This window comes from Panicum virgatum, chromosome 7K (assembly GCF_016808335.1).
Source record: "Panicum virgatum strain AP13 chromosome 7K, P.virgatum_v5, whole genome shotgun sequence".
Taxonomy (NCBI): Eukaryota; Viridiplantae; Streptophyta; class Magnoliopsida; order Poales; family Poaceae; genus Panicum; species Panicum virgatum.
This window is the reverse complement of record NC_053142.1, coordinates 26,911,722-26,937,218: the sequence shown is the minus strand read 5'-3', so window position 1 is coordinate 26,937,218 and position 25,497 is coordinate 26,911,722. Positions and strand designations below refer to the sequence as shown.

General features: G+C 44.0%; 2 protein-coding genes across 2 annotated transcripts; both read right to left on the bottom strand.

Annotated features, from left to right (window-relative positions):
* Window positions 1-310: 310 nt before the first annotated feature.
* LOC120640698 lies at window positions 311-2,360 on the bottom strand. Its single transcript, XM_039916605.1, has 3 exons — window positions 1,809-2,360; window positions 1,511-1,732; window positions 311-1,406 (listed from the first exon to the last, which is right to left on the bottom strand). The coding sequence occupies exons 1-3, from the start codon at window positions 2,067-2,069 to the stop codon at window positions 486-488; spliced, it is 1,404 nt and encodes a 467-aa protein (XP_039772539.1). The 5' UTR covers window positions 2,070-2,360; the 3' UTR covers window positions 311-485.
* Window positions 2,361-7,328: 4,968 nt separating this feature from the next.
* LOC120640697 (eEF1A lysine and N-terminal methyltransferase-like) lies at window positions 7,329-20,813 on the bottom strand. The gene is made up of 16 exons (XM_039916604.1): window positions 20,316-20,813; window positions 18,041-18,142; window positions 17,847-17,913; window positions 17,312-17,493; window positions 16,939-17,199; window positions 15,284-15,367; window positions 15,136-15,183; window positions 14,980-15,044; window positions 12,701-12,749; window positions 11,711-11,942; window positions 10,872-10,993; window positions 9,291-9,371; window positions 9,143-9,217; window positions 8,146-8,270; window positions 7,890-8,040; window positions 7,329-7,795 (listed from the first exon to the last, which is right to left on the bottom strand). Exons 1-16 carry the CDS (start codon window positions 20,706-20,708, stop codon window positions 7,613-7,615), a joined length of 2,220 nt encoding a protein of 739 aa, XP_039772538.1. The 5' UTR covers window positions 20,709-20,813; the 3' UTR covers window positions 7,329-7,612.
* Window positions 20,814-25,497: the final 4,684 nt, after the last annotated feature.

Here is a 25,497-nt window from a genome sequence, read left to right as displayed (position 1 = left end):
CTTTCATACACAGCTAACACAATTCAATGCTATTTTCTAATTCTCTTGCATAATTTTTCAAATTTGAACAGAAGATATACTTAAAAAAAGTACTCAATATTCAAAAGATCTAAAATATTTCCACTTTCAAATTCAACGTGCTTTGGCATTCATTTTCAAAAAAAACTATTTATAAGATTACGGTGCGCAATTGTTAAGTTTACACGCGGGTCATGCCACAACAATTTTTGCATCTGCAGTTGCGATTGTAATCTAAAACAGTTGTTCAATAATGGAGATGACCCATCATTAAATTGCACACGATACAAACTAAATAAATTCCTAATTTCATAACCACACAATGTTCGAAACTACAAATAAAGTCTCATACACATACGACAACCACATGAATAGGTAAAGCACATAAATAGTCCAGCAATAAAAAAAGTTCGTCACACACATAGTCCAATCATTTATAGAGTCCATACAATTATAAATAAAACAAGCTAATCAGAGTCGCCTTCAATCAAAAGCTCTCCCCAACCATCATCATCATCATCTCCATCATCTTGGACTACAGCTTTCCCCTTTCTTACCTCAATTTGGGACACTATGACTTCTACTTCATCTGCATTCATTGACCACCACTCGTCATCATCTCCATCATCAGGAACGCGGTCATGCTCAGAAGCACTCTTCCCTTTGTCATGCACTGCACTATTCCCTTGGTTATCGACTACAGGTGTGTCCACTGCTTTTCCTTTCCTGTCAGACGGGTGATCCTGGGCAAGTAAGTCTCCTACAAGTGTCTTCATTGTCTCCATTTGAGTAGCTCTAACACCCAAAACCTCCGTGCTCGCGGATGACACATCCTTCTCAACGTTGGGCACCTTGTGGGGCAGATCGGCAACTAGGGCCTGCATTGCCTCCATCTGAGCCTCCTGAGCTAAATCCTCCATCTTTTCCATTTCTTCCATCCTCTTGTTAGCCTCCAATTTCTGAAAATATTCTTCCCATGAACCCTTTGGGTATTTAGCTTCCGGATCAACAGTAAAACCTTTCTTTGCTCTTTCCTCCCTTAACCTTTGCCTCTCCATCTCCTCCTCCTTCTCCTTCTTCTCATAATTTGCCAAAAGCTCCCTATCTGTGAGGGGCCGTGGGTACTTGCTTCGGTTCCTCCTCCAATAAACAATGCAATCCTCAAGAGTCGCCTTTTCTGCTGCCTTCTTTCCATACTCACGCCGTAGGTCTTGGAGTACAGGCCCTGACAGAAATGACTCAAGGGGCAAAGTAACTTGGTAATCCTTCCTTATCTTCAATTTTCTATTTAAAGTGTCTCGAGATTTCCAAGGCTCTTTTGTTCTGCCCAATTGCAACATTAGCTCATACCGGCCTTCGAACCACTCCCAATCACATGTTCTTCCCTCCTGAAAAATTATTGAGAGCCAAACATTCAGAAATGTTAATATACCAAATACTAGTACAATGACAGAATCATAAGGAGTTTCAACTTTGTGGTTAATATACGAACCCAATACTCTCCGTAGCTATTGCCACAGTAATATCCATAGCCAAGCTCAGAAGGAACTACGACTTTTGTGGCCAGAATACCACACTTGCATCGAAGACTAGGAGTAGTTGTACATGGCCATGGCTTCTTCCCACTCTCAAATTCTCGCACTTCCTCTTCTGTCGGCCAATGAGATCTAGGACCATAAATATACTCAGTGAAGTCACATGCCGGCCATCCATCCTGCATGACACATAACATTAGCGAGCATCTACTCCTGCAAAATTAAAAAATCAATGCTACGCTACATGACACTTACTCTAGTCTTTAGCGAGCATCTAAAAAAGAGAGTGAACTTTGGAGGGACACCAATATTAGACTTTTGAAGTTTGGCACGAACACCGCAATGACATTTGGGAGGATTGTTCACACGATATATAGCAGCTTCTTGCTTCTCTTCCTCTGTCATAGGTGGTGGATTTGGTGGGGGGGACCCATCGTCTAAACTCATTGTACGCCCACGACTCTGACCGATAATAAGGGAACAGCCGAATTCTAAGATCGAACTTATCCGGACCATCGATCCACTAAAAGAAAAAACAGTGGCAAGGATTCAATGAATCATTCCACTTGCATATGTAGAATGCTCTACCGGCCGTCTTGGGATGCCTCGATTGCTTCACCTCTGCCAATTGATTGCCCGGTTCACAACGACAGAATGGAACTGGAAGGGCAGGATGGACTAGGGCATCCTCATCACACTCGGATGGGTACTGTCCACCACCAAGCAGCTTGTACCGGGCATCGCTCATTGCCATGTGCACTGCAGATACATAAATTCAATTGCCATGTGAAATAAAAAAACTTATGGAAATAAAAACAAAATAATTATGGAAACAAAGTATATACTAATTAAGCACAATATACCAGCGCTGAAAATATAATATGTACATTCCTAAAACTATGGAATAAAATTACATGTAACTCATATTAACATCACCACCACTCAATCCTAGAAATCATATTAATCGATGCATGCACGTACTACCTCACGTCCAAATCGAAAGCAGAGTACCATCTAAGTATCATCTAAAATCCTAATCATGAGAAAACTATCAACAACACCACCATTTCTCATATCAAGAACCTAACCCTAATAAAAAAACCACCAATAACTACTAATGCACACGGTTAAACGATGAGATATTAGGGGCAATATCTTCGGGGAAGGGTGGGGAACGATTCCCCGTACTTTTTCCCCTCAAAAAAATCCGATTTTGGGGGGATCTGGGGGGTGGCGGCGGCCAGCGGCGACCCTGGATGCGTTGTGGTCGGGGTGGAGCGAGGGAAGGAAAGGGAGGGTGGGGGAGAAGAGGCCGGCGCGGGCCAGGATATTGGCCTTGTCGCGCCAGCCCGCATGGCACGACCATGGCGCGACAGATAGCCTCTGTCGCGCCAATGCATGTGGCGCGACAGTGTGGCCACGATGGCGGCCCGAGCTAGCGCTGTCGCGCCAGTGCATGTGGCGCGATAGGGAGGGCCACGTCATCGCCGTCGCGGCGCAGCGCTGGCTCGGGCCGCTAGCGTGGCCACACTGTCGCGCCACATGCACTGGCGCGACAGAGGCTATCTGTCGCGCCATGCGGGCTGGCGCGATCAAACGGGCTACGCTCTGCAAATAAAAATCAATACGGGTTAAACTTAAAATATTATTAAAAAAATATTAAAAATAAAAAAAATTCCAGGTACTACCTACCTAGTGAGCTGCGCGTGGAAGCCGTGGACGGCGCCGAGCGTCTCCAGGATGCACTGCTTGTCCACCTTGAAGCCGTCCACGCTGACGGTGGTGAGCTACGCGCCGTGCTGCTCGTTGTAGAAGCGGCACACAGCTCCTCCTTCGCTGGTTGTAAACTTTAAAAGATGTCTTTGCCACATCATTGTCTACCTGTAATGCCACATTAGCAAAATCACCCTAGGGGGTTATTTAGACAGTTTTGGATAGTTTGGGTAATATCTAGTTTTATAGTCACCCTACTAATGGTTTGGGCTGAAATGAGTTTTGTGGATTAGGTTTTGAGATGGATTGTGTTTGGGTGGGTTGAAATGGGTTGAATTAAGTAATGAGTTGGGTTGGAGTGGGTTCTATGTAAATACGGGTTGAGATGGGTTGAGGTGGGTTGAAATGGATATTTTGTCCATATGACTCGCAGATACTCTTTTGAAATTGACTGAAAATTATTGAAGATGGCTCAATATGACTCGCATATACTCTTGGTAAGGCAGTGTGGTTACGTGGGCCACACACACAGAGTCGGACCCTAGAAATAAAACTTTGCGTTCACACTATAAAATTTTATCGAAATTGACTGCAACTTGTTGAAGATAACTCAGTATGATTGGCAGTTACTATGTGCAAAGCAGTGTGGCTAAAACTACACGTGGGCCCCACATCAAGTGTCGGACCCTGAAAATAAAATCTCGCGTTCACACTATAAAATTTTATCGGAATTGACTGAAACTTGTTGGAGATGACTCAGTATGACTGGCAGCTACTTTGTGCAAAGCAGTGTGGCTAAAACTGCATGTGGGCCCCACGTCAAGAATCGGACCCTGGAAATAAAACCTCGCGTTCACACTATAAAATTTTATCAAAATTGACTGAAACTTGTTGGAGATGACTCAGTATAGTTGGCAGCTACTTTGTGCAAAGCAGTGTGGCTAAAACTACATGTGGGCCCCACGTCAAGAGTCGGACCCTAGAAATAAAACCTCGCGTTCACACTATAAAATTTTATCGAAATTGACTGAAACTTGTTGGAGATGACTCAGTATGGCTGGCAGCTACTTTGTGCAAAGCAGTGTGCCTAAAACTACACGTTGGCCCCACATCAAGAGTCGGACTCTGGAAATAAAACCTCGCATTCACACTATAAAATTTTATCAAAATTGACTGAAACTTTTTGGAGATGACTCAATATGGCTAGCAGCTACTCTGTGCAAAGCAGTGTGGCAAAAACTATACGTGGGCCCCATGTCAAGAGCGGAGGCGCTAAACTAGTTGGAGAGAATTAGACACAGTAGTTTGAAACCGATTTATTTGGGTTGAAACTATTGATTTGGTTTGCTTTGGGAGGAAATAGGAATTGGTTTGGATTGGTTTGGGTGGAATAGCAAGTGGATGGAGTTGGTTTGGTTTCTAAAGTATATTAATAATGAAATGGTTTAGTGTGGTTTTGGATTGGCATTTAATAATGAAATGGTTTGGTGTGGTGGATGGAGTTGGTTTGGTTTCTAAAGTATATTAATAATGAAATGGTTTGGTGTGGTTTTGGATTGGTATTTAATAATGAAATGGTTTGGTGTGGTTTTGGATTGGTTTCCAAACTATTAGCAGGATGATTTAGAGGTGTGGGAGTTAAGCAAACGAGTGTTATAAAGTATACTTATTTCTAAGAGAAACCAAGGAAGTAGAGTTCAAAGACAAGGCCGATGTGAAATATTTAGTCCTATATATATTTTATACTCCCTCCATTCACTTTTGATAGATATATTTCAAAAACTCAAATATTCATAAATGATAGCTATATTTGCTATTGGCATGGGATGTGGCAATAAATAGCACTAATAACGAGGAGTTTCCAGTTAAAGCATTGGAGGACCAATAAAAAAGTCTGTGTTGCATTTATTATATGATAAGTAAGGTTATTTTCCTTGGTCATTGTGTCAAGGTGAAATATAGCTATCAAAAGTGAATAGAGGGAGTAAGAAGCATCATACCATAGCTTCTCTTCTTCCAAAACATTTAATTAGAGTTATTGTGTGAAATCGTCACAATAACTACACTCTTGATTTATTTAATGGACAAACACTGTAAAACTTATCCGGGAGGATGATTTGTGGGACCATCAATATGTTGTCGAAACCAAAGGTTGAACGCCAGAAGATAACAAAGCTGTTTGCAAAGAGTTGGTAGGGCATCCAAAGGAAGCTTTTTGAGTGGTTCAACTTTCAAGTAGGCCGCTTGGATAAACTGGTTTCCATGCATGGTGTACACGGAAATATAATTAACCGGTCCAAAACATTTCTCGTAAGAATCTAATCATCTATCATCTACTACCAAACGCGGACAAGATGTGAATATTTTTATGGTTCTCATGAACATTGTGACATTGACATAGAAGGTACCAAGATCTGTTAGTTGAGAGGTGTGAGCCTGTGAGGTATAAAGTTAGTCTCACATATTGGTCATGTTTGGTTTGTGCTACGCTAGAAACTGTAGCAATTTTGACCAATAATTATGAGTACTAAATAATGACAGATTACAAAACTAACTTCAGAACCCAGCGCTAGGAATCTTGAAGAATCTAATGAGACCTTTGACCGCATGATTTGATGACGGTTACTGTAACATCACTGTAGCCAATCATTGATTAATTACTGTCATTAGATTCGTCGCGAAAAATTACACTCATCACTAAAGAGATTTTGCAAACAGACTTTATTTAGTACTCCATGCATGCAAAAGAAATTTATACTAGGAAGTAGCACGGAGAAACCAAACAGGGCCATTGTGAAGATCTATCCTTGGCAAGCAATCTTGGCAATCAATGCCAAGAGTCCTGGGGAACTGGAATCAAGATACTACCAAAACTCATATGAAGCGTTCGTCACATGCACTAGTACCCCCCCCCCCCCCCCACACACACACACACCCACCCACCCACCCACACCGACACACACACCCACACACCAAAAAAAAAAGAAACATTTTAAGAGGTTCCAAGTAATCATAGAATTCAAATTCCTCTTTAAGTTTGCACAAATCCATCCCACCAGTGAATCACCCACATCACAACCGTTGGCACTCAGTAGTTGTTCACTACTTGCGTATCTTTGCTAACGTTCTTCTGACCTAAGGGATAATCTTAAGTGTGAAAACATCAGAGGATTGCCTTCAGCACAAGTCTCTAACACCCCGTTTGGATGTAGATATTCAGCTTTAGAATTCGGAATTGGCCTTGATGAGCTCCAATTGCAGCTGTTTGGTTGCTTTAGAATTGAGAATTAGAATTCGGCCTCAGTGCCAACAGGCACCCCCCACCCCCACACACACTACCGAGCCATACCTCTTCGTATCGGGCACGATTGACCATGTCTTCTCCGTGCGCACGACACATTGTTCTTGAGGTCTCGGCCACCGCCACAGCGTTCACCACTGCAGCCCTGCCCGCGCACCCCACTGCTGCAACCCTTCCCTTCTTTCTCGCAGGCGTCCATTCGCTTCTTCCTTGCGACCGACGATTCGTCTACCCTTCCCTTCCCTTCTGCCTCACGGCCGACATCCCTTCCTTTCTTCCTCGCAGCCGACAGCGTGACGCCCATTCCCTTATTCCTCACAGTACCCGCCCCTCTGCCAGCCTACCCCTTCGCCAGCCCACTCCCACCCACCGATGTGGTGACGCGTCCCTACATCGGCCCACCCTCCGCCCCTCCACCGACATGCCACACAGCGCTCCGCAGGCGGCCACACCCCTCGGCCAGCACAGCGCGTCCCTACACGACTCCGCCTCTCCACCCTTCTGCCTCCCTTCATGGTGCAGCCGCCGCCGCTGAGAGCCGCCCTCCCTTCTCATCCGACGTATTGTGGATCCTCTTTAATTCCATGTTTTTACATCCAAACATAAATTGCATTGGAGTGTTTTTAAGATTCCAAAATTCAATGCCATGGTCATCCAAACAACAAAATTCGAATTATGCCCATTTCAATATCATGGCATATTTGGTATTGAACCCAATTCAATATCATACCCTCCAATATTGACATCCAAACAGAGCCTAATTGTATTAGCGTGGTAACTCAAAGGCTAAGTACGACAGACAAGTATCCAGACAAGGCTTCAAAAATCAACCTAACTTTCATATCATAGATTTGCCCAAAATTGTAAAACAACAGAAACCATTCATCACGCACATTCTATTTTCCCCACTCACCTGTAAATCTGTACAGATGCATTGTTCTACCCACACAAAATTTGGCAAGGCAAAAATATGGGAAAACATACATGCCTACCTAATCCGAGGGGGGGGGATCTGGTGGATGTTGTTCAGCATCAGGTGAGACTGTTACTGGAGCCTCTGCAACTTCTTTATATCCGATTCCACATCCACGGGAAATTTGAGTAAATCATTCAATTTGACAACAGCTGCGTCAAGGTTATTGATGTCCAGGTATCTCTCGCTTGGGGACGCAAATAGAACCTCATTTATGTCTTCTTCAAGTTGCAGTGAGTACAGGTGTTCAAAGACCTATAAAACAGAGTTGCAATTAAAGAGCGGTCTTGCGTTTTGATATCTTAGGTGTCCTATGCAGTGGAAACCATAAGGGCATCACACATCTTACCGCTTTAAGCCTTGAAACAACCATTTCCCTCACTGAAGATGAACGCGAGACTAAATTGATGATAAAAAGACCGCCTTCTGAAAGTAACTCTTTTGCTTTCTGAAGAAAAGGATCTTCAACAAAGTTTTCTGGTGGGCAAGATAGCCCAGAGCTGTGGGAACAACCATTCGCTTCAAGTCAGAGTCTACTGAGAATAAATTGTTTGGTAAAAGAATGGCAATACGATGGTAGAGAGAGACATGAAAAAAGCCAATACCTTAGGTCAGATGAATCAACATCAATGACAAGAATTTTGATTGCATTGCTGGCACTGCCATCTGATGCACAATGGTTTGCAGCAACACTGTCTTCAACAAATTTGATCCCATCCCCCAAATGCACCTAACAAGTGGGAAATGGGAAGATGGAAATGAAGCTCAATGACTGAGAAGCAGCGCTCGCATCGTATTACTAATTCTGGACATATCAGTGATAAAGTTGAAGATCTGGATTCTGAACTAGGCTCATCATAACAGTTCTATCACAGAAATGCAAGAAATAAGATCATCCGTCGATTAATGAAAAAAGATAGCATTTCCCCAATGGTATTGCAGTTAGGTGCTGTTTGGAAATTTGAATTACATATTGAGATCAAAATACAAAGTCGATTCAGACATTGATATAGTCTTCAAATCTACCTTCAAAGACTACTTTGTAATGTATTTGCAAAACATAGGAAAATAAAGTTATGAAACTGCTTTTTGAGACAAACTGGCCACACCACCTTCAAATGATCAGTATTAATACCAGGTAACCCAAAATGTCACCATTTTATTACCAGAGTAAAAATGTTATAACTTGCAATGGAAGTTGTTATGTTGGCATGCATGTTAAGTGCATGTTAAGTACAAGTGCAGCATTAATTACACATATACTTGATCAAATTTAGATTCCAAGGTAAGACGTAGGCAGGTCCTCCAATGATTTTGAACAATTGCTACAACCATGATATACTAATCATTGTCTCAGAGCTAAATGTTTGCCTGACTTTTGGCAAGTTCCTTCCATACCATTCCATAACTCAAACTTCAACTCTGCCCTTATGGAACTTTGCCGGAACAGGGGCAAAGGATCTCTCAATTGGCATACAGTAGAAGTTTGAGTTAACCAGTGGCATAGAAGTAAATTTTCAAATATCAATGGAAAATAGTTGAAGTCCAAGTTATTCAGAGGCGTATAATGAACTCTCTTATTCTAAGAGTATAGCAACCAACCTTTAATTGTCCATCCACTGAAAAACCAAAATATTTATTTGCTAGCTCAGCTACCAAGGGGTCCAACTCCACAACCTGTAAATTTTGAGAAGTGTGATCAGCGCATTTAATAAGTTGTCAAAGATGAACGCTTTTATATTTCTGTTACCTCAATATCTACAAAAGGGAGACACCCACGGAGAAACATTGGGAAACAACCAGCACCAAGACCTATAACAGTTGTGCTGACCTACAAAATGTAAATCAAACCGAAGGTGCATAAACTGTTGAATACACCATAATAAAAAATTAAGAAGCAATCGTACTACAACGAAGCGGACATTCAACGATAATGGCAATTTAACTACTTAAATAGAGAACCAACCCTAGTACTCTGTTTTCATGCTTCTAAAAGTTAAAATCGTTCATGTGTACAATCAACAACAACAACAACAACATAGCTTTTTTTTCCCAAGCAAGTTGGGGTAGGCTAGAGATGAAACCCGAAAGAAATAAGTTCAAGGTTCAGGCACATTGATAGCTAGTCTCCAAGCGCTCCTATCCAAAGCTATCTCTTTAGAGATATTCCAATCCTTAAGGTCTCTCTTAACCGACTCATCCCACGTCAGTTTAGGTCTACCTCTACCCCTCTTTACATTATCGACCCGCTCAAGAACCCCATTACGCACCGACGCCTCAGGAGGCCTTCGTTGGACATGTCCAAACCATCTCAGCCGATGCTGGGTAAGTTTCTCCTCAATTGGTGCCACTCCGACCCTATCCCGAATAACTTCGTTCCGGACTGTATCCCTCCTTGTGTGCCCGCAAAACCACCGCAACATCCGCATCTCTGCTACACTCAGTTGCTGGACATGTCGCCTTTTTGTAGGCCAACATTCAGCACCGTATAGCATCGCCGGACGAATTGCTGTCCTATAGAATTTGCCTTTTAGCTTTTGTGGCACCCTCTTGTCACAAAGGATGCCAAAAGCTTGCCGCCATTTCAACCAGCCAGCTGAAATTCTATGCCTAACATCTTCATCAATGTCGCCATCCTTTTGTAGCACCGATCCTAAATACCAAAAAGTATCCTTCTGAACCACCACTTGTCCATCTAGACTAACGTCTCCCCCCTCATGCCTAGTCGCGCTGAAATCGCACATCATGTACTCGGTCTTGGTCCTACTAAGTCTGAACCCTTTCGACTCTAACATGCGCCTCCACAACTCTAACTTCCTATTAACCCCTGCCCTACTCTCGTCAACTAGCACCACATCATCAGCAAAGAGCATACACCAAGGGATCTCACCTTGTATATCCCTTGTGACCTCATCCATCACTAAAGCAAATAAATAAGGGCTCAATGCTGACCCCTGGTGTAGGCCTATGTTAATAGGAAAGTCAGTGGTGTTGCCATCACATGTCCAGACAAACGTCGTCGCATCCTTGTACATATCCTTAATGAGGGTAATGTACTTAGTTGGGACTTTGCGCTTCTCCAAGGCCCACCACATGACATTTCTCGGTACTTTGTCATATGCCTTCTCAAGGTCAATGAAGACCATGTGCAAGTCCTTCTTCTGTTCCCTATATCTCTCCATCAATTGTCGTATTAAGAAAATCGCCTCCATGGTTGACCTTCCAGGCATGAACCCAAATTGGTTTTGGGTCACACTTGTCACTCTTCTTAGGCGATGCTCGATAACCCTCTCCCAAAGGTTCATGTGTACAATAAGAGCATAAAACTTACTTTTCCTCCAGATGCAGAAGCAGCACTCAGAGAAGATGCAACTAAAGAAAGCCCAGATATGATACTGCTGTGATAAGAGCTACCAAGAAAGCTATGGTCAATTCTCAGGCTGTTCTTGGATCCTGCATGACATGTAATTGGATGTTAAAACCACAGAAGAACAAATGCAGAATAGTGCCTAATCTTGAGTACCTTATTGAATTGGTGGATATAAGAAAAGGAAAATCAACAAGAGATGAAACAATAAGAATCAGGTAACTGTAGTTATTCCAACATTCAACAACTCAATAGAAGAGAGCTAGGGGATTCATCACTCTTCTTCCTATGATCAAGTGAATCTGATAGTGATTACAATTTTATACAATCGACTAGCATTGCTATCAGAAATGCAGCAAAATTATACAGATTCTGCAGCAATTCTGGATTATGGGCAAGCATTACAATTACTTGATAAGATTTCTGTTCTGAAACTCCTAGGGAGCAATAGATTATAAAGGCCAAAGTAAATCACATATCCACCCCACCACTACCAATAGATGAATTGCCCTTCAAACAATTGTGGCTGCATATATTAACTCAACAAATATTCACAGAGTAATACATGATGTGCTCTCTCCACAAAATAAAAATGAATCATCGGTCAATAGAAAGTCTCAGGTTGTGGGTCTATATTTGTAAGGAAGTACCAAACTCTGTAAACAAATATCAGATTGTGAACACACATGAGATCAGCAAAAGCCCTGGAGTAGTAGTATCTATGAAACCAATGAGTATAGCAAGTAACCACCATAAAACACCTTGCATGTTTAAATTTACACAAGAGATAAATTATAACAGACCCTTTTTCTGGTTCCTTCTCTTTTTAGATGTTGCAGATGCATTTTTATTCTTTTTGTCTGTCTCATCACTGTGAGGATCTCTGATTAGCAACGCTTCAGATTGCACTAAGCCAGAACTTCTTCCAAAAATAAGGCGCCGAAACATTTTCTCAGGCATGGAACCTTGGTCTCCATCAGCATTTTCATAGACAACATCTTCCACAACCATTGGACCAGTTATTTCTGAGGTCGCCTTTTAAATGCAACACAAGAGGTCAGTTGAGAAGGTTATTGAATAATGCAAGTACGCAACTCAAACTCTCAAAGTAATCAGACGCTAAAACTAAGAAATGATTAAGTGAACTGTACAGTATCACTACAAATCTACAATTCATTTCTTAGTCATCATGTCTGCATCCAGAAAACTAATAACAGGCATACGAGTTTGTATCATTTATGCTACACACATATGTTTGATTCTTCCTAAGAGCCAACAGAAGACAACATAGCTAATTGACACCTCAAATAAAAACCAATTTTGTAAAGAACTGGCAGGATTGGCGTTTCATGGTTTACAGGTTCAAAGTTTTGGCACTTTTTACTGCATATTACTCTCTCCGATTCAAAATATAATGCAGGGTTTGACTCAGCAGTCTCCAAAATTAGACTTTGACTTTTGGTTTCTCTTATACTGCAATGGTTGTAGCAACAAAATTCTAACCACAACAAAGTGCTTTCAAATGTGAACACAGTGATACCATTTCATAAGATTTATATTTATATCACGTGGTTAGAAGTTGCAACATTTATTTTTACATCATGTGGTTACAATTGCAAGGCTAATTGTTGGTTTAAGATTACAAGATTTTACTCTTAAACCGCATCCATGCCTTATAGAATGAAAGGAGGCAGTACAATAAGAAGATTCAATTGGATGTCTCCTCCTAATCAACTCTACAATTAGCTAAATCAAACAATGGTGTTTAGAGAAAAATAGATATTTATAGTTACCTCTTCCAGAACATCTCTTTGTTTCACACCATCACCAGCCATCATGAACCTGGAGGATTGTTGACATACCATCAGCAGAAGATCAAATACAGAAATTTCTGAGGTTTCTTGTGATTTTTTTTATAAAAAAACAACTGACAGAAAAAGGTTCCACAAGGCCCATTGGCATTCATTTCAGTCATGCAACAAGTCATTTACTTGAGAGTTTTCTTTACTAATATGAAATGTAATAAGTGGCTGGCTCTTCCATGGAATGAAGAAAACAAAGTGAATTTCAGGTCATATCAGTACAAGGGTAACTGCAAATTTGTAGTCTGGAACAATCACATATCTCACTTCAGTAAGTATCAATAGAACAACATGCTGGCATACACTTCTGCAACTATAAAGCCAAGTATAATATTTGTCAAATTTATTATTCATAGAATACCCTAAGAACCATTTTTTTTGCAATTTCTAACTGTTAAATTTACATTTGTGTTTAAGAACCATATGTGAGTTCCTCACATTCATGCCTTTAAACCATAAATAATAGGCAATCTTCTCGCAGTGAACCGGTTAGAGTGTTGAACTTCAGGAGTCGTTGAAACTCCCATTCCCAACCCGGTTTTGAAGCACAGCATCTTCTTAAAACAAAAGGCCAGGGGACTTGGGGGAGTCTCCCCCCGTGGTTGAGTTTTTTTTCCTTTTTGAACCATAAACAATAATTTCCAGGGGTGAAGCCACATGGGTCTTTCCCTGGTGCACATGCACCATGGTGAATTTTCTTTCTCTAGTAGTTAACTGAATTTTACCATATAAATTATACTAGCTTCCTTCTTTGCAAAGGAGAGTGCACCAGGGTCAAATCGATCTTGGCTTCGCCACTGATAATTTCTATGGTAATGCTACAATGGTTTAGTTGCCTTTTTGGTATTGTCTCTTCTAGCTTCTTTCTTTAATGTTGACATAAAAAGAAGCTATCTGGTTTCTCTGCCACAAGTCAACTCCCCATCTAAGTCGACTCAGAAGGGGGTGGGAGATTCACGTGCTCCTGCCGGTCAGGCCACCATTCCCTTTCACCTCTAGTGGCCTCGCTGACCTTGGATGTGAGGGGGGGACACATGGTTGTCCGGCAGTGTAAAAGAATAGGTCCCTCTAGAATTAGGATAAGGTTTCCTGGCAATGCTTGCAAAGTGGAGGCCGGCAACCCTGGACTAAGGTCCTCAGGCCCTCTCTCCAGCTCATCTTCACCCGCTGTGGTGCTGACTGTTAGCGCGCCCCACCTAGCCAACCCGACCATAAAACCCAGGTGTTATAGTGGGAGGGGTGGGGGCTTTTATCCATAGTCCATCATTCCCCCTACGGCGTGCGAGCCCGGCGTAGCCCGCAGCAGGTTCTAGTGCCCGGCGTAGCCCGCAGCAGGTCTCAGCACACGAGAGGCGCAGGGGAAATCGCGCAGCGGAAATGCGTGGCCGGGTGGGTTCGAACCCGGGACCTCGGCTCTGGTACCATGTTAGCGCGCCCCACCTAGCCAACCCAACCATAAAACCCAGGTGTTATAGTGGGAGGGGTGGGGGCTTTTATCCATAGTCCATCACTGACTATGAGTTTGTGGGGCTGGAGCTCATTGGATCTGGAGAACTAATCGAATCTACAGATCCCTCTGGCTCCTGTGTAGGAGTTTCGGGCCGTCTGGTAGCGACAGTGCTACACTTGGCTTCCAGTGGGAAGTCTCTGGGGGCTGCAGATGTCAGGTATGTACATCTGGCTTTTTCTCCCGTCTTCCAGCGGCGAGGTCAGATCCAGGCCCAGGTGTGCACGGGGCGCATCCCCAGCTGTTACACTTCCCGTTCATGGTGGTGCGAGTGTTATAATAGTGTATACATTTCCTGAATAAAAATAAAAGAAGCTTGACTAACCTACGAGAAACTAGGTGACACTGCAAACACAAATCTGAAAACCAAATTCAAATTCGAGTCATAAAGGCTCCCACCAACTGTGCTTGACTGCTTGGCTCAGTTCCTATCTTTCGAAATATGGTCAGAAGCAGAAATACGAAATCAACTTATTTGGCATCAGCAGACCTCTATTCAAAACCATGTAATTAATCATAACCAAACACTAAAGCATTGATATAGTCCTTGGTCAGTGATAAAATCATTATTTGCCCAAAATACAAACTTTTAGAGTTTGGTTTAATAATTTTAATTCATTTCATTATTGTCTAAACATTGCAAATGCCTACTTTAATAAGAGATGGTGATGAAAATCCAATTAGAAAGCATTGAGAAACATACGGTATAGGGGCCTCCTCTTCAGGATTTCCAGGCTCTAGATCCTTAATAAGTGGAGACAAATCTTTCTGGAAATAGCAAAAATAATAATATTAGGACAGGTAACATATTCAACTAGGAGCCTTCAGCAACCACACGCAATGTAATAATAAATATCACCTTAATAGTATCCATGTTGATATTTGCATGTCTGCTGTCCAAGAAAACCTAGTATAATACAAATATGACCAGTTGAAATGAAATCCAGCCACATAATCATAAATAAAAATGTAACAGTAAAGCTGGTTCGCAGTCATAATAATTGTACCATAACTAGACGGGCAGCCTTTGCACTTTCAACAACATGCCACTGTCCTTCTTCTGAAGCAAATAGCCATTCCTGAGCTCGAGCCTGAAATCAAAATTGTGTTCCTTAGTGACTTTCAAGCCCAAGGAACTACAATTTTTTTTCCCTAACTTCTAGATACAGCTGCAAGTCTTACTATAACCCTTTTGTAGCCAACAGTTCTTTTGCATTTAATCAAGCATATTTTGAAATAAGTTTGATAAGCGAAACACAGTTTTAATCTGATTCAGCGTATCGGATATGCCACTATTGGTTCTGCCGCATTATCCTCCCCAGCCAAGAGAGAATTTATCATTAGGCCCGGGATCCTTTCTTCTACAAACTTCAAAGGACAACGACTTTCTGAGGCAGCTTGTTTATCACTCTTTGTCCTTGATGCTTATTGTTTCACACTGTTCTTACCCTTCCAGGATCCAAAACTTCTGTCAAAATTCACAAGCAAGCACTAGCTACACGTCCAAATTCATTTTTTCCCTACAGAGCCTCTCTCTTTTTTCCTTTTCCTGAAAGCCCTCCAATAGCAAACGAGGATCTCCAGCACATCCACTGGAGTTTGACTTGGTCGACTCGACATATCTGCGTGATATTTACTTTCTCCGCTTACTTAATTACTTCCATTGAAGGTGCTTTAGCAAAACCATAAAAAAATGAAAATGACGCTTGAAAACAGGATGGTATAGCTTGGACAGTTCCATGCTCTGTACATACTACATAGTTTCAAATAACTGGATGTTTGCATTTTCTTGTCAAGTATCACTATTTAATCACATCAGGCAATAAGCATGTGTATGCAGAACTATAATATTAGTTAAGGTTGCATTGACACTTAAAATTGGTGTAAAGAGCATAGGTTGAAGGCTTCCATAAAAAGAAGTGAACGGAAATGAATACCACCCCACCCAATAACAACCCCAAAACAAACAAAAAAAACTCCGACACAGCTTCTTTTTTTTCCTGTTGTGTGTCCAGATTCTCAAACTCGTTTCATCATGATCATTCGAGTAATTTGATATATATATGGAAAAGGTCTTTTTTACTAACTTCACCTATTCACATTGGTCACTTAAACCTCTGAAAAAAATTTAGGCTCGATTTACTCCCTTGAACTATATCAGTTGGTCCAGTCTACCCTTAATAAAAAATTTCTCTTCTTTTTTGTCTCCATGTACAAATTGAGTTTTAAAATCAAATTTTGTGAGGTAACTTGTAACATGATACTCGATGTTAGAAAAATACTTCAGAAATTTTCCACGATTACTTTTCATGCAGTTTTGTATCTTTAGGATCAATTTCGTATTAAATGTTCCTAACATATGAAAATAACCATGAAAATTCCTTAATGTATTTTTTCGCGAATAAAGCAACATTTTCTCTATCTGCTCACAAAGATTGAACTTAAACTCAACTGTACACTGAGAAACAAAAAAAAAAGACAAATGCCACTAGGGGGTAGATTGGACCAACCGAAATAGTTCGAGGGAGTGAATCAAGCCTAAATTTGTTCAGGGGGTTAGGTGGACAATGTGGATTGGTGAAGGTAGTAAAATGGACATTTTTCAACAACTAACAGTATAAACTGAGAATGCAACAAAGAAAATTGACAACATAAAACAGACCTTAGGCACAATAAAAACTCCACAATGATATACAAATGTTTCTGTTTGCTTCTTGGCATCCAATAAAACAGCCTTGTAGCAATAGAGCGAAGTTTCAGGTTCACCGAGAATGAACTGCCTCCTTCGTCCTGGGACAATCACTTTCAGATCTCCAATAGCTCCTAGCTGAAGATCTCGCAATGAGAGGAGCACATCAACACCAGAAGAATATGACTCCCGGATGATATTCTCGTTTCCAAGAGCTCGAATCACCGCATTTGCCTGCAGCACCAACAGATAGAAGATAAAAAATACAAGTGACGAAATGAACAAATATCCTGAGCTGAACTAAATCATTGATTATTCATACAACTATCAGAAGAATTGACAGTACCTGTTTCATGTTACAGTATTCAGCAGACTGATCCAACAATGATTTTATTGTTTGAACTACACTCATCGTCCCTTTTACCATGACCACCATGAATGTCTGGAAGGCAGATTTTTTAGAGGATTCACTAGCTATAGCTTGAATACTCATATCCCATCCAAATCTGAACTCAGACAAAAGAAGCCCTACAATAAGGGAAAGGGAAAACAGCATAAGTCCCCCCATTCAATTATTATTGCTCTTTAAGAATCCATGTATTCGAATTTTTTAAACTTCCTGACCACCAATATTTTTGAAAGAAACTCAATTGGCTGCATGACAACATCATGATCTTACAACTTTCGAAATTATACTAACATGCAGTTACAAATATGGATGGCCAGAAGTTTCACTCTATAATTTGGGGGAAAAACTCCGTACAGCCACATACATAAAAACAAAGTGAAAGGAGCATGGTTGAAAATTAAATATGCATAACAAGTCAATGAAAATTAAATATGAAAAGGCAAAGAGAAGGTGAGAATTGACAGAAAATAACCTAAAACATGAGATTCCGCAAGGGTAAGGCACACAAACTTCCCCCCTAATTTCAAAACTCTCTTGGCCTGCAAAAGATTCCTGCTCAGTCACGCACATCATTAAGAAATAGCATTTCCAACAGAACAAAGGGGTATATCCATTACAACAACTAAACAAGAGCATTTAAAATTCGACATAAATCCACCGATATACCTCATTTAGATATTTTGTCCCAAGTTTTGTCCCAGCCCCTGCCTCCATAAGAGCATCCAATCCTCCTTTATCAAGAATGACATCAAATGACCCATCTGCAAACTGCTAATTTGATATATCAGATAGTTTTGACAGGAAATATGTATTAAGAGTTGCTAAATTTACAAAGAATGAAAAACTTCCAGGAATGAAGCCAGATGAGTCATGTGCAAGAGGCATTTAGATATGTCAATCATTGTTTTTAAGGCGGAAGGCGAGGTGCGGCGAGCCACCCCTTCCGGACGCCTAGGCGAATAAGGCGCATGGCGAGGCGACGCCATACACATACCCTCATATAGAATAGAGTCAGCACAAACATGCACAAATACATACCTTTTTGCTTCTAGTTCTTAGAGCACATGTACCACTGATCCTCCTCCTTCCAGCAGCCCCAAATAAACAAAAGGCAATGCACAAAAGCCAAGCAAAAGGCAGCCAGGCAGCAGCAGCACACGGCCACACGCACATGCATTAGGCACTAGCTCCAACAAAAGCCAAGAAAAAAAAACAGCCCCTACAGCATAGCAGATGCACTAGCCGCTCCAAGAAGGGGTGCCGGAAGGGAGGCAGAGGTGGGCATCCCTTCTAGATCTCTTCCTTCCCCGTGATGCAGAGCAGAGCACCTGTGTCCCCGTGATGCAGCTCCAGGAAGGGGTGCCGGCAGGGAGGCAGAGGTGGGCACGTCGGAGGAGAACCAGGAACTCCTAGGTGCAGCAGGGAGGGAGTCCGTCCAGATTGGTTGGAGAAGAGGAAGAAGATGCAGAATTGCAGATCGATCGGAGGAGAAGGGGCTGGAGCCACGGGATTGGAGAGTGGGTACGGCTAGATTGTTGAAGCAGAGCGCCGCCACGGAGGATTCCAGGTGCTGGCGGCCTGCGGCCTCTCTCTTTACCTCTCACCTTCCCTCTCTCATTCAGAATTCGCGGCGGGAAGTGTAGGCGCGCGGATTCCCGCTCGTTTTCCCGCACGCGCATCTCTCCCTCTGCTCGTTTTCACCCGCGCACTCTCGCCAAATCGCCGCGTGGCGCCCGCCTTGTTGAAAATCGACGCCTAGGTGACGACTACCGTCACCATATGCAGAGGATTCATGGCACCCTGGACGCCTCAATTTTTTTCCCGCCTGGACGCCTAGTCGACGCCTAGGCAACCCCTTAAAAACCATGATGTCAATTACTTTTGACAAAGCATGTGTATTAATAAATGACGGAGATACAGCATAAAAAACTGCCAAGTATGGAATTGATGACTTGCAAAGAAAAAATTTAATGTCACATAATTTCTACTAGAAATATATTGCTTGGTGAGAGTTAAAGCGCATCAAACTAAGTTTACGAGCACTCAACAATTATCAATGGAAAGAGACAGAGTCAAACACAAACTACAAATATGTAGGACATGAAGATTTAGAAAACTAGGCAATGCAGAAAGTTTAAAAATCCATTTCAATAGGTATCACAAAATAATGCCCAGCAGGTATAGTACGGGGCCATTCAGAATCTCAATCAATGAAAATGCATCTTCCTTTGGATTGATTTCATTTATCATGCTGCAGAAACCACGAATATACAACCATAGTGCGTTTCTTGTAAGCTGCCTTGGGGTCCCAACCATTTACATATGTGCTAGAACCCATTCATAAATCCCAACTCCCAAGTCGACCAAACATAACTGAACTATGTGCAATGTCTGCTCAAATCGCCAATAAACATTGAGCTCAACAGTCAAGAGTTATCATGCCAGGTAATTCACAATGAACTCAGATAAACACTACATTGACACTACAACCAGCAATTGATAGCATCTAGATAACACCATCATGTCCAATCAGGATAATTTGCCACACTACATTGACACCACAACCAGTGATTGATAGCATCTAGATAACGTCATCATGTCCATTGTCCAATAAGGAGAATTCGCCACACTACACTGACAGTACAACCAGCGATTGATAGCATCTAGATAACACCATCATGTCATCAGGAGAATTTGCAGAACAAAGCTTAATAGTAGGGCAAAAATCATCAGCAGGCTCAAAATTCACGACTCTTAGCTAAATAGTGCTATGGATGTAACCATTTTGAAGTTTCAACTACCAAACTTACAACTACGGGGCCCTCAATGTCCCAAATTATCCCCGCAACAGGCAGCAGCCTCGCCAGTAAACCCAAAACCCGAGCTCTATACTAGCCACACCAACCCATACACCTTAGTCGATGTAGCACACTGGCCGTACCTGCATGTCGGTCATGTCCATGACGCGCCAGCGCATCTCGGGACGCGCGCGCGCGTGGCGGCGGAGCATATCGCCGACGACGACGCGGGAGAAGTCGACGTTGGTGATGCGGCGGAACCCCGCGTCGTAGAGCCGCTCCGAGAGCGCCGAGCTCCCGCACGCGGGCACCAGGATCTCCGGGGCCGCCGCCGCCGCCCCCACATCCGCCTCCCCCGCGGCGCCGCGGTCCCCGAGGAGGGCGAGGAGCGGGGCCCGGAGGTTCGGCCACTCCGCGTACCACTCGAAGCTGTCGCCCGTGCCGCGGAGCGCGAAGAACTTGTCCCAGTTCTCCCGTGACGTGAAGTCGCCGAGCGTGCCGAGAATCTCCGCCGGCGGCGGCGGCGTGGTCGCCATGGATGCGGAAACCCTAGCTTGGGGGTTTAGGAATGGTCGGAGCCTCGGAGTCGGAGGTGAAAGAGGATTGACCGATTGTCGACTGGTGTCAGTAGAGAGATGAAACGGGTGTGTGTGGAGAGAGATTGCCGTTACTTTTGTGGCCGTCCGATCTGTTATGAACGCTATGGATCATAGCAAGATTCACATCACAGGACAAAAATTGCAACTACCATAGCGTGAACATTTTTTTATATAGGCCCTGTTTAGTTTCTAAAAAAATTCTACAGTACCCATCACATCGAATATTCGGACATATGCATAGAGCATTAAATGCAGTTGAAAAAAATAACTAATTACACAGTCTAACTGATTAGTGCGAGATGAATCTTTTAAGCTTAATTAGTCTATGATTGGACATTATTTATCAAGTAATAACGAAATGTGCTACAGTACCAAACCCCAAATTTTTTCACGAACTAAACAGGGCCATAGTAGCGTGAACTTTTTTTTGAATGGGCACTAAAGAGTTGGGACTCTATTTGCGGTAAAACTAATTTACATTATGTAACGTTTGGACTTTAGTGGTAGCTGGTGAGGGACAACATTAAAGACTGTTTGGTTGATAGCCACACTTTACCAGACCTAACTTTAGATAAGTTTAACTAGATTTTTAGTTGGCAACAAAGATTAGACAAAATTCTTTTGGACTCTTCATGTCATAGGCAATAAAAAATGTGGCAAGATTCCCTATATCAAGAAAAATGTGGTTGCCGAATTCTTTGCTATACTTCCCACACTTGCCTAATTTTAAGTGTGGCAAAGTATACCCTAATAGTCGATGCAGCGCTGGGATGAGCTCCGGCAGCCTCGAATGGAGTAGGACGAGTGGAAGGCGGATCTGCAGCGCGGGATGAGCTCCTACGGCCGCAAACGGAGCAAGAAGAGTGGAAGGCAAAGCTCCAACATGGGAACGATGGAGAGAAAGGACCTACGGCACGGGGAGAAGTACGGGCTGCTGCAAATCGACATCCGGGCACGAGCAACCAGGGTCCCGACAGGGACGAACGACCGAGGGATGGGTTGGACGAGGGGCTGAAGCGGAAGGGAATCGAGGGAGCAGGTGGATCGGATCACACTTCTCAGCAAACTCGAGGACGAACGACCGAGGGATGGGTTGGACGAGGGGCTGAACGGAAGGGAATCGAGGGAGCAGGTGGATCGGATCACACTTCTCAGCAAACTCGAGGACGAACGACCGGGGGATGGGTTGGACGAGGGGCTGAAGCGGAAGGGAATCGAGGGAGCAGGTGGATCGGATGGCACTTCTCAGCAAACTCGATCTCACCATGAAGTGTAAGTTATCGTAGACTTGTAGTAATCCCTGTTCTTGTGTTCATAATTCAGTTAGTCAGTGTGGGTCTTTCTTTTTCAAGGTCAGTCAGTTACGTTCGGTTAGAGTTAGTAAGAGGTACCTGTTGTACTAGTAGATCAAGGGTGCCGCTTCACTCCACCAAATTCAGCTCCACTCCACAAAAAATTGTCTAAACACTTTAACTTACTCCACTCCACTCCACCAAATACTAACTCCACTCCAAAAAAAAATTGGAGCGGCCGGGCCCTCACGGGGGGAGAGGAATAGCTCCTTTTTTTCTCGTGAGAGAAGAGGAGGAAGAGGGCTTGGTGTCTATGACAATTTGGGCCCACAAGAATTGGTGGAGTTGAGTGCAGCCAAACATGTTGGAGAAAAATTATTGGAGTGGGGAGCTAGAAGGTAGAGTGGAGTTTGTGAAGTGGAGCTGATTTTTTGGAAATGGAGTGCTTCCAAACAGGCCCAATTACCGGGAGCCAAGGAGAAAAGATTCAGAGTGTGGAGTGGGGTATTCAACTCTTTCCTTGAGTACTTCCGTGACAGTGTAGTATACCCTAGATCCATGTTGTTGTGGGGTTTTTATGGTACCCACAGTCAGGTGGCGGAACGCACCCGCCTAATCCCAGAGGGGGTGTACTCGGGATTGCGCTAAGCGATTAGGCCTATCTAGCTTGGGGGCAAGAACGCAAGAACACTCGAGGATTTTAGAGTGGTTCGGGCCGCCGGAGCGTAATACCCTACGTCCACTTGAGAGTAGTATTGCTCTTGTGTCCGTGATGAGTCTATCCTCTGCCTTCTAGTCCTCTTCTGGACTTGACCCTTTCTCTAACGGGCGCCTCCCTTTTATAGAGCAAGGAGGGCGCGTACATAGGTGTTGGACCTCGACAGGTGGGCCCAACATGGATGTATACTATAGACACTAATGGAGCTAAAGTGATGGAGAATCTCTTGTTGTATCCACTTAATCGTCTTGTAGACTCTCTGACCGAGGGGGGTCTCCTCCTATCCCATCGGCGAGGCGCCCGTTGAGGTAGTGTAGGTTGCGGCGTAGACTATTGGGTCTACCGCATAGGCGTTATGATACTCCGTCGCCGAGTTGTCGTGTCTAACTGGCGCGACAGACTAACGCGCGTGGCGTGAGTGGTACCAGCGGCTGTACTGTGCACTTTGGTACTGCGCGACCAACAGTACAGCCTGGCTAAAGTCTCCTCGGGCTCTGCCGTGGCAGAGCGCACTTAACGTCTCCTGCATTGAATGCGGTAGGTGGGCAAATCTTCCCGATGAAGCTTGGCAGCCGTGCGCGCGTACCTGCGCCTGCAGACACGTAGCGGCTCCGGACCCCCCCCAGGAGGGGTGTTTGTTCCCTTCCTGCTGAGGGGTCCGGATAGTATATGGGGGTCCGGGACCCCGTGGGAGGTCCGGGGCCGCCGGCTGTTTTTGGCTAAGTGCTCCCTTCTCTGGGACACGTGGCGTCACCGGACCCGTCCAGAGCTGGGAGCGGGTCCGGGGCCGTTGGTCAGGTGAGATGGAAGTTGGACCCCAGGGGTCTGGCTGCTCAGCTCCTTTGGGCGTAGTTACGGATAACTACACGAGTCTTGACAGAGTAAGAGGGGTACCCTAGTCCAGAGGTACCAATAGTGGCCCCCGGGCCCACCTCGGGAGATGTACGAACCCGCAGGTGGGGCCATTATCGTGACGCAATGCTGACTTGCGTTGGCGTGCTCATGTCGAGAGCAGGTGCTCCGGACCCCTTTAAGGCCGTAGCACTTGTTGCCAGGTTCAGGTACTAGAGCGCTCTCCGCAGGGCGACGAAGGTGCAAGCTTAGGGTACGGAACCGAGCTAAGCGGCTGCACGGACCTTGAACCGCTCAGGGAGCAAGCTCTACTTTCCCGGACCCGGCTCCAGGCGACCGTGGCGAGCGGTCTCCGCCGGAGCGGGCCACCGGAGTGGACTTGGAGCGACAGTGGCGACTTGGGTTGTTGCTGACGATCCCATGAATTACGCCACCGGACCTTGCAGCAAGGTGTAGGAAATCAGGCCTTATACTAGAAAGGAGCCCGGGACCTCTAGGGACAGCAGTCTCGGATACTAGGGGACTCGTAACAGGGTAGTGAAGTGCGTAGGCTTAGGGTACATTACCAGGCTAAGCTACGCGGAGCTTCTCTACCCCAGGAAACGGGCACCACTTCTCCTGAGCAGGTAACTAGAGGTCCGAACTGCCTTCCAGCTAGAAGGAGTGTCTGTAAGGATCACCGGGGTGTCCGACCCTAGAGGGGGAGGGGGTGAATAGGGTCGCTAATCGCTTTTTAACCTAGGGCTCAAACTACTTGCATAAGATAAACCTAACACGTCCTACGCATGCTAGTTATGACTAAGGTTTATCTATTCTACTCTCTACTTACCCCTAAAAAGACTTGCAACCTAGCTAATCCTAATCAAACTAACTAGGAAAGTAAAGGTATGCAAGGTAGAGTAAGTGCGGAAACGTAATGCGGTAAGTAAAGAGGTAAGTGCAAGAGAGATGCAAACTCCCGAGTAGACACGGTCATGTAACGTGGTTCGGCATAAACGCTTACGTCCACGGGACACCGAGGCTCTTCCGATCACCGTCTTGCACTACGCCACCAATGGCGATGCCGGCAAGCAAAGGCAAGTGCCCACAAGACACCGAGTCTCGTGCACCGCCACCGTCTCTCTCGGTCACCCGGCCGAAATCCACTACGGAGCTTCTCCACCAAGGAGGGGGCCTCCTCTTCCCCCGCACAAAGTGTCGTTGCCACTCCACACCAAGTCGGAGGGTCACACGACGAATCACAAGGATTGCTTGCCGCAGCAAGACTTCTCTCAAGGGAGCTCTCGCAAGAACTAATCCCTATTACAAGCACTAAGCACTCTCACAAGTGTGCTTAAGCCTATATGATGTACAATGAAGCTCTATGGTGGTTGGAGTTGATCTTTAGCTCTTGTATACTTCCTTGAACTCCAACCCTTCAAATGATCCGGCCTTGGGGGTATATATATAGGCAGCATAAGCAAATATAGCCGTTGGAGAAAAGCTGCCAGAAAACTGCGTAACGCCGGTTAATCCGACGTACCCCAAAAGCCATCATCGGTTCAACCGGTGTATGTAAACTGCTAATTGAAAAACTAGCCGTTAGCAATCAACCGGTGTAACGCCGGTTTAACCGATGCAATCAACTGGTGTATGTAAAATTAACGTCGGTTTAACCGGTGATTGTAACTTCTTCACGTTCCTCCAAAAACCACCTCTCTGGACAACTGAACCGATGCAATTGACCGATGCATCGTCGGTTCAACCGGTGTATGTATTTTCATCGGTCTTCGTTTGGCAATGCACCGACGTATGCATTTTCTTCAACGTCGGTTAATCCGGTGAGTGTATCTTCAATTTCCAGCTTCTGGACAATTACACTGGC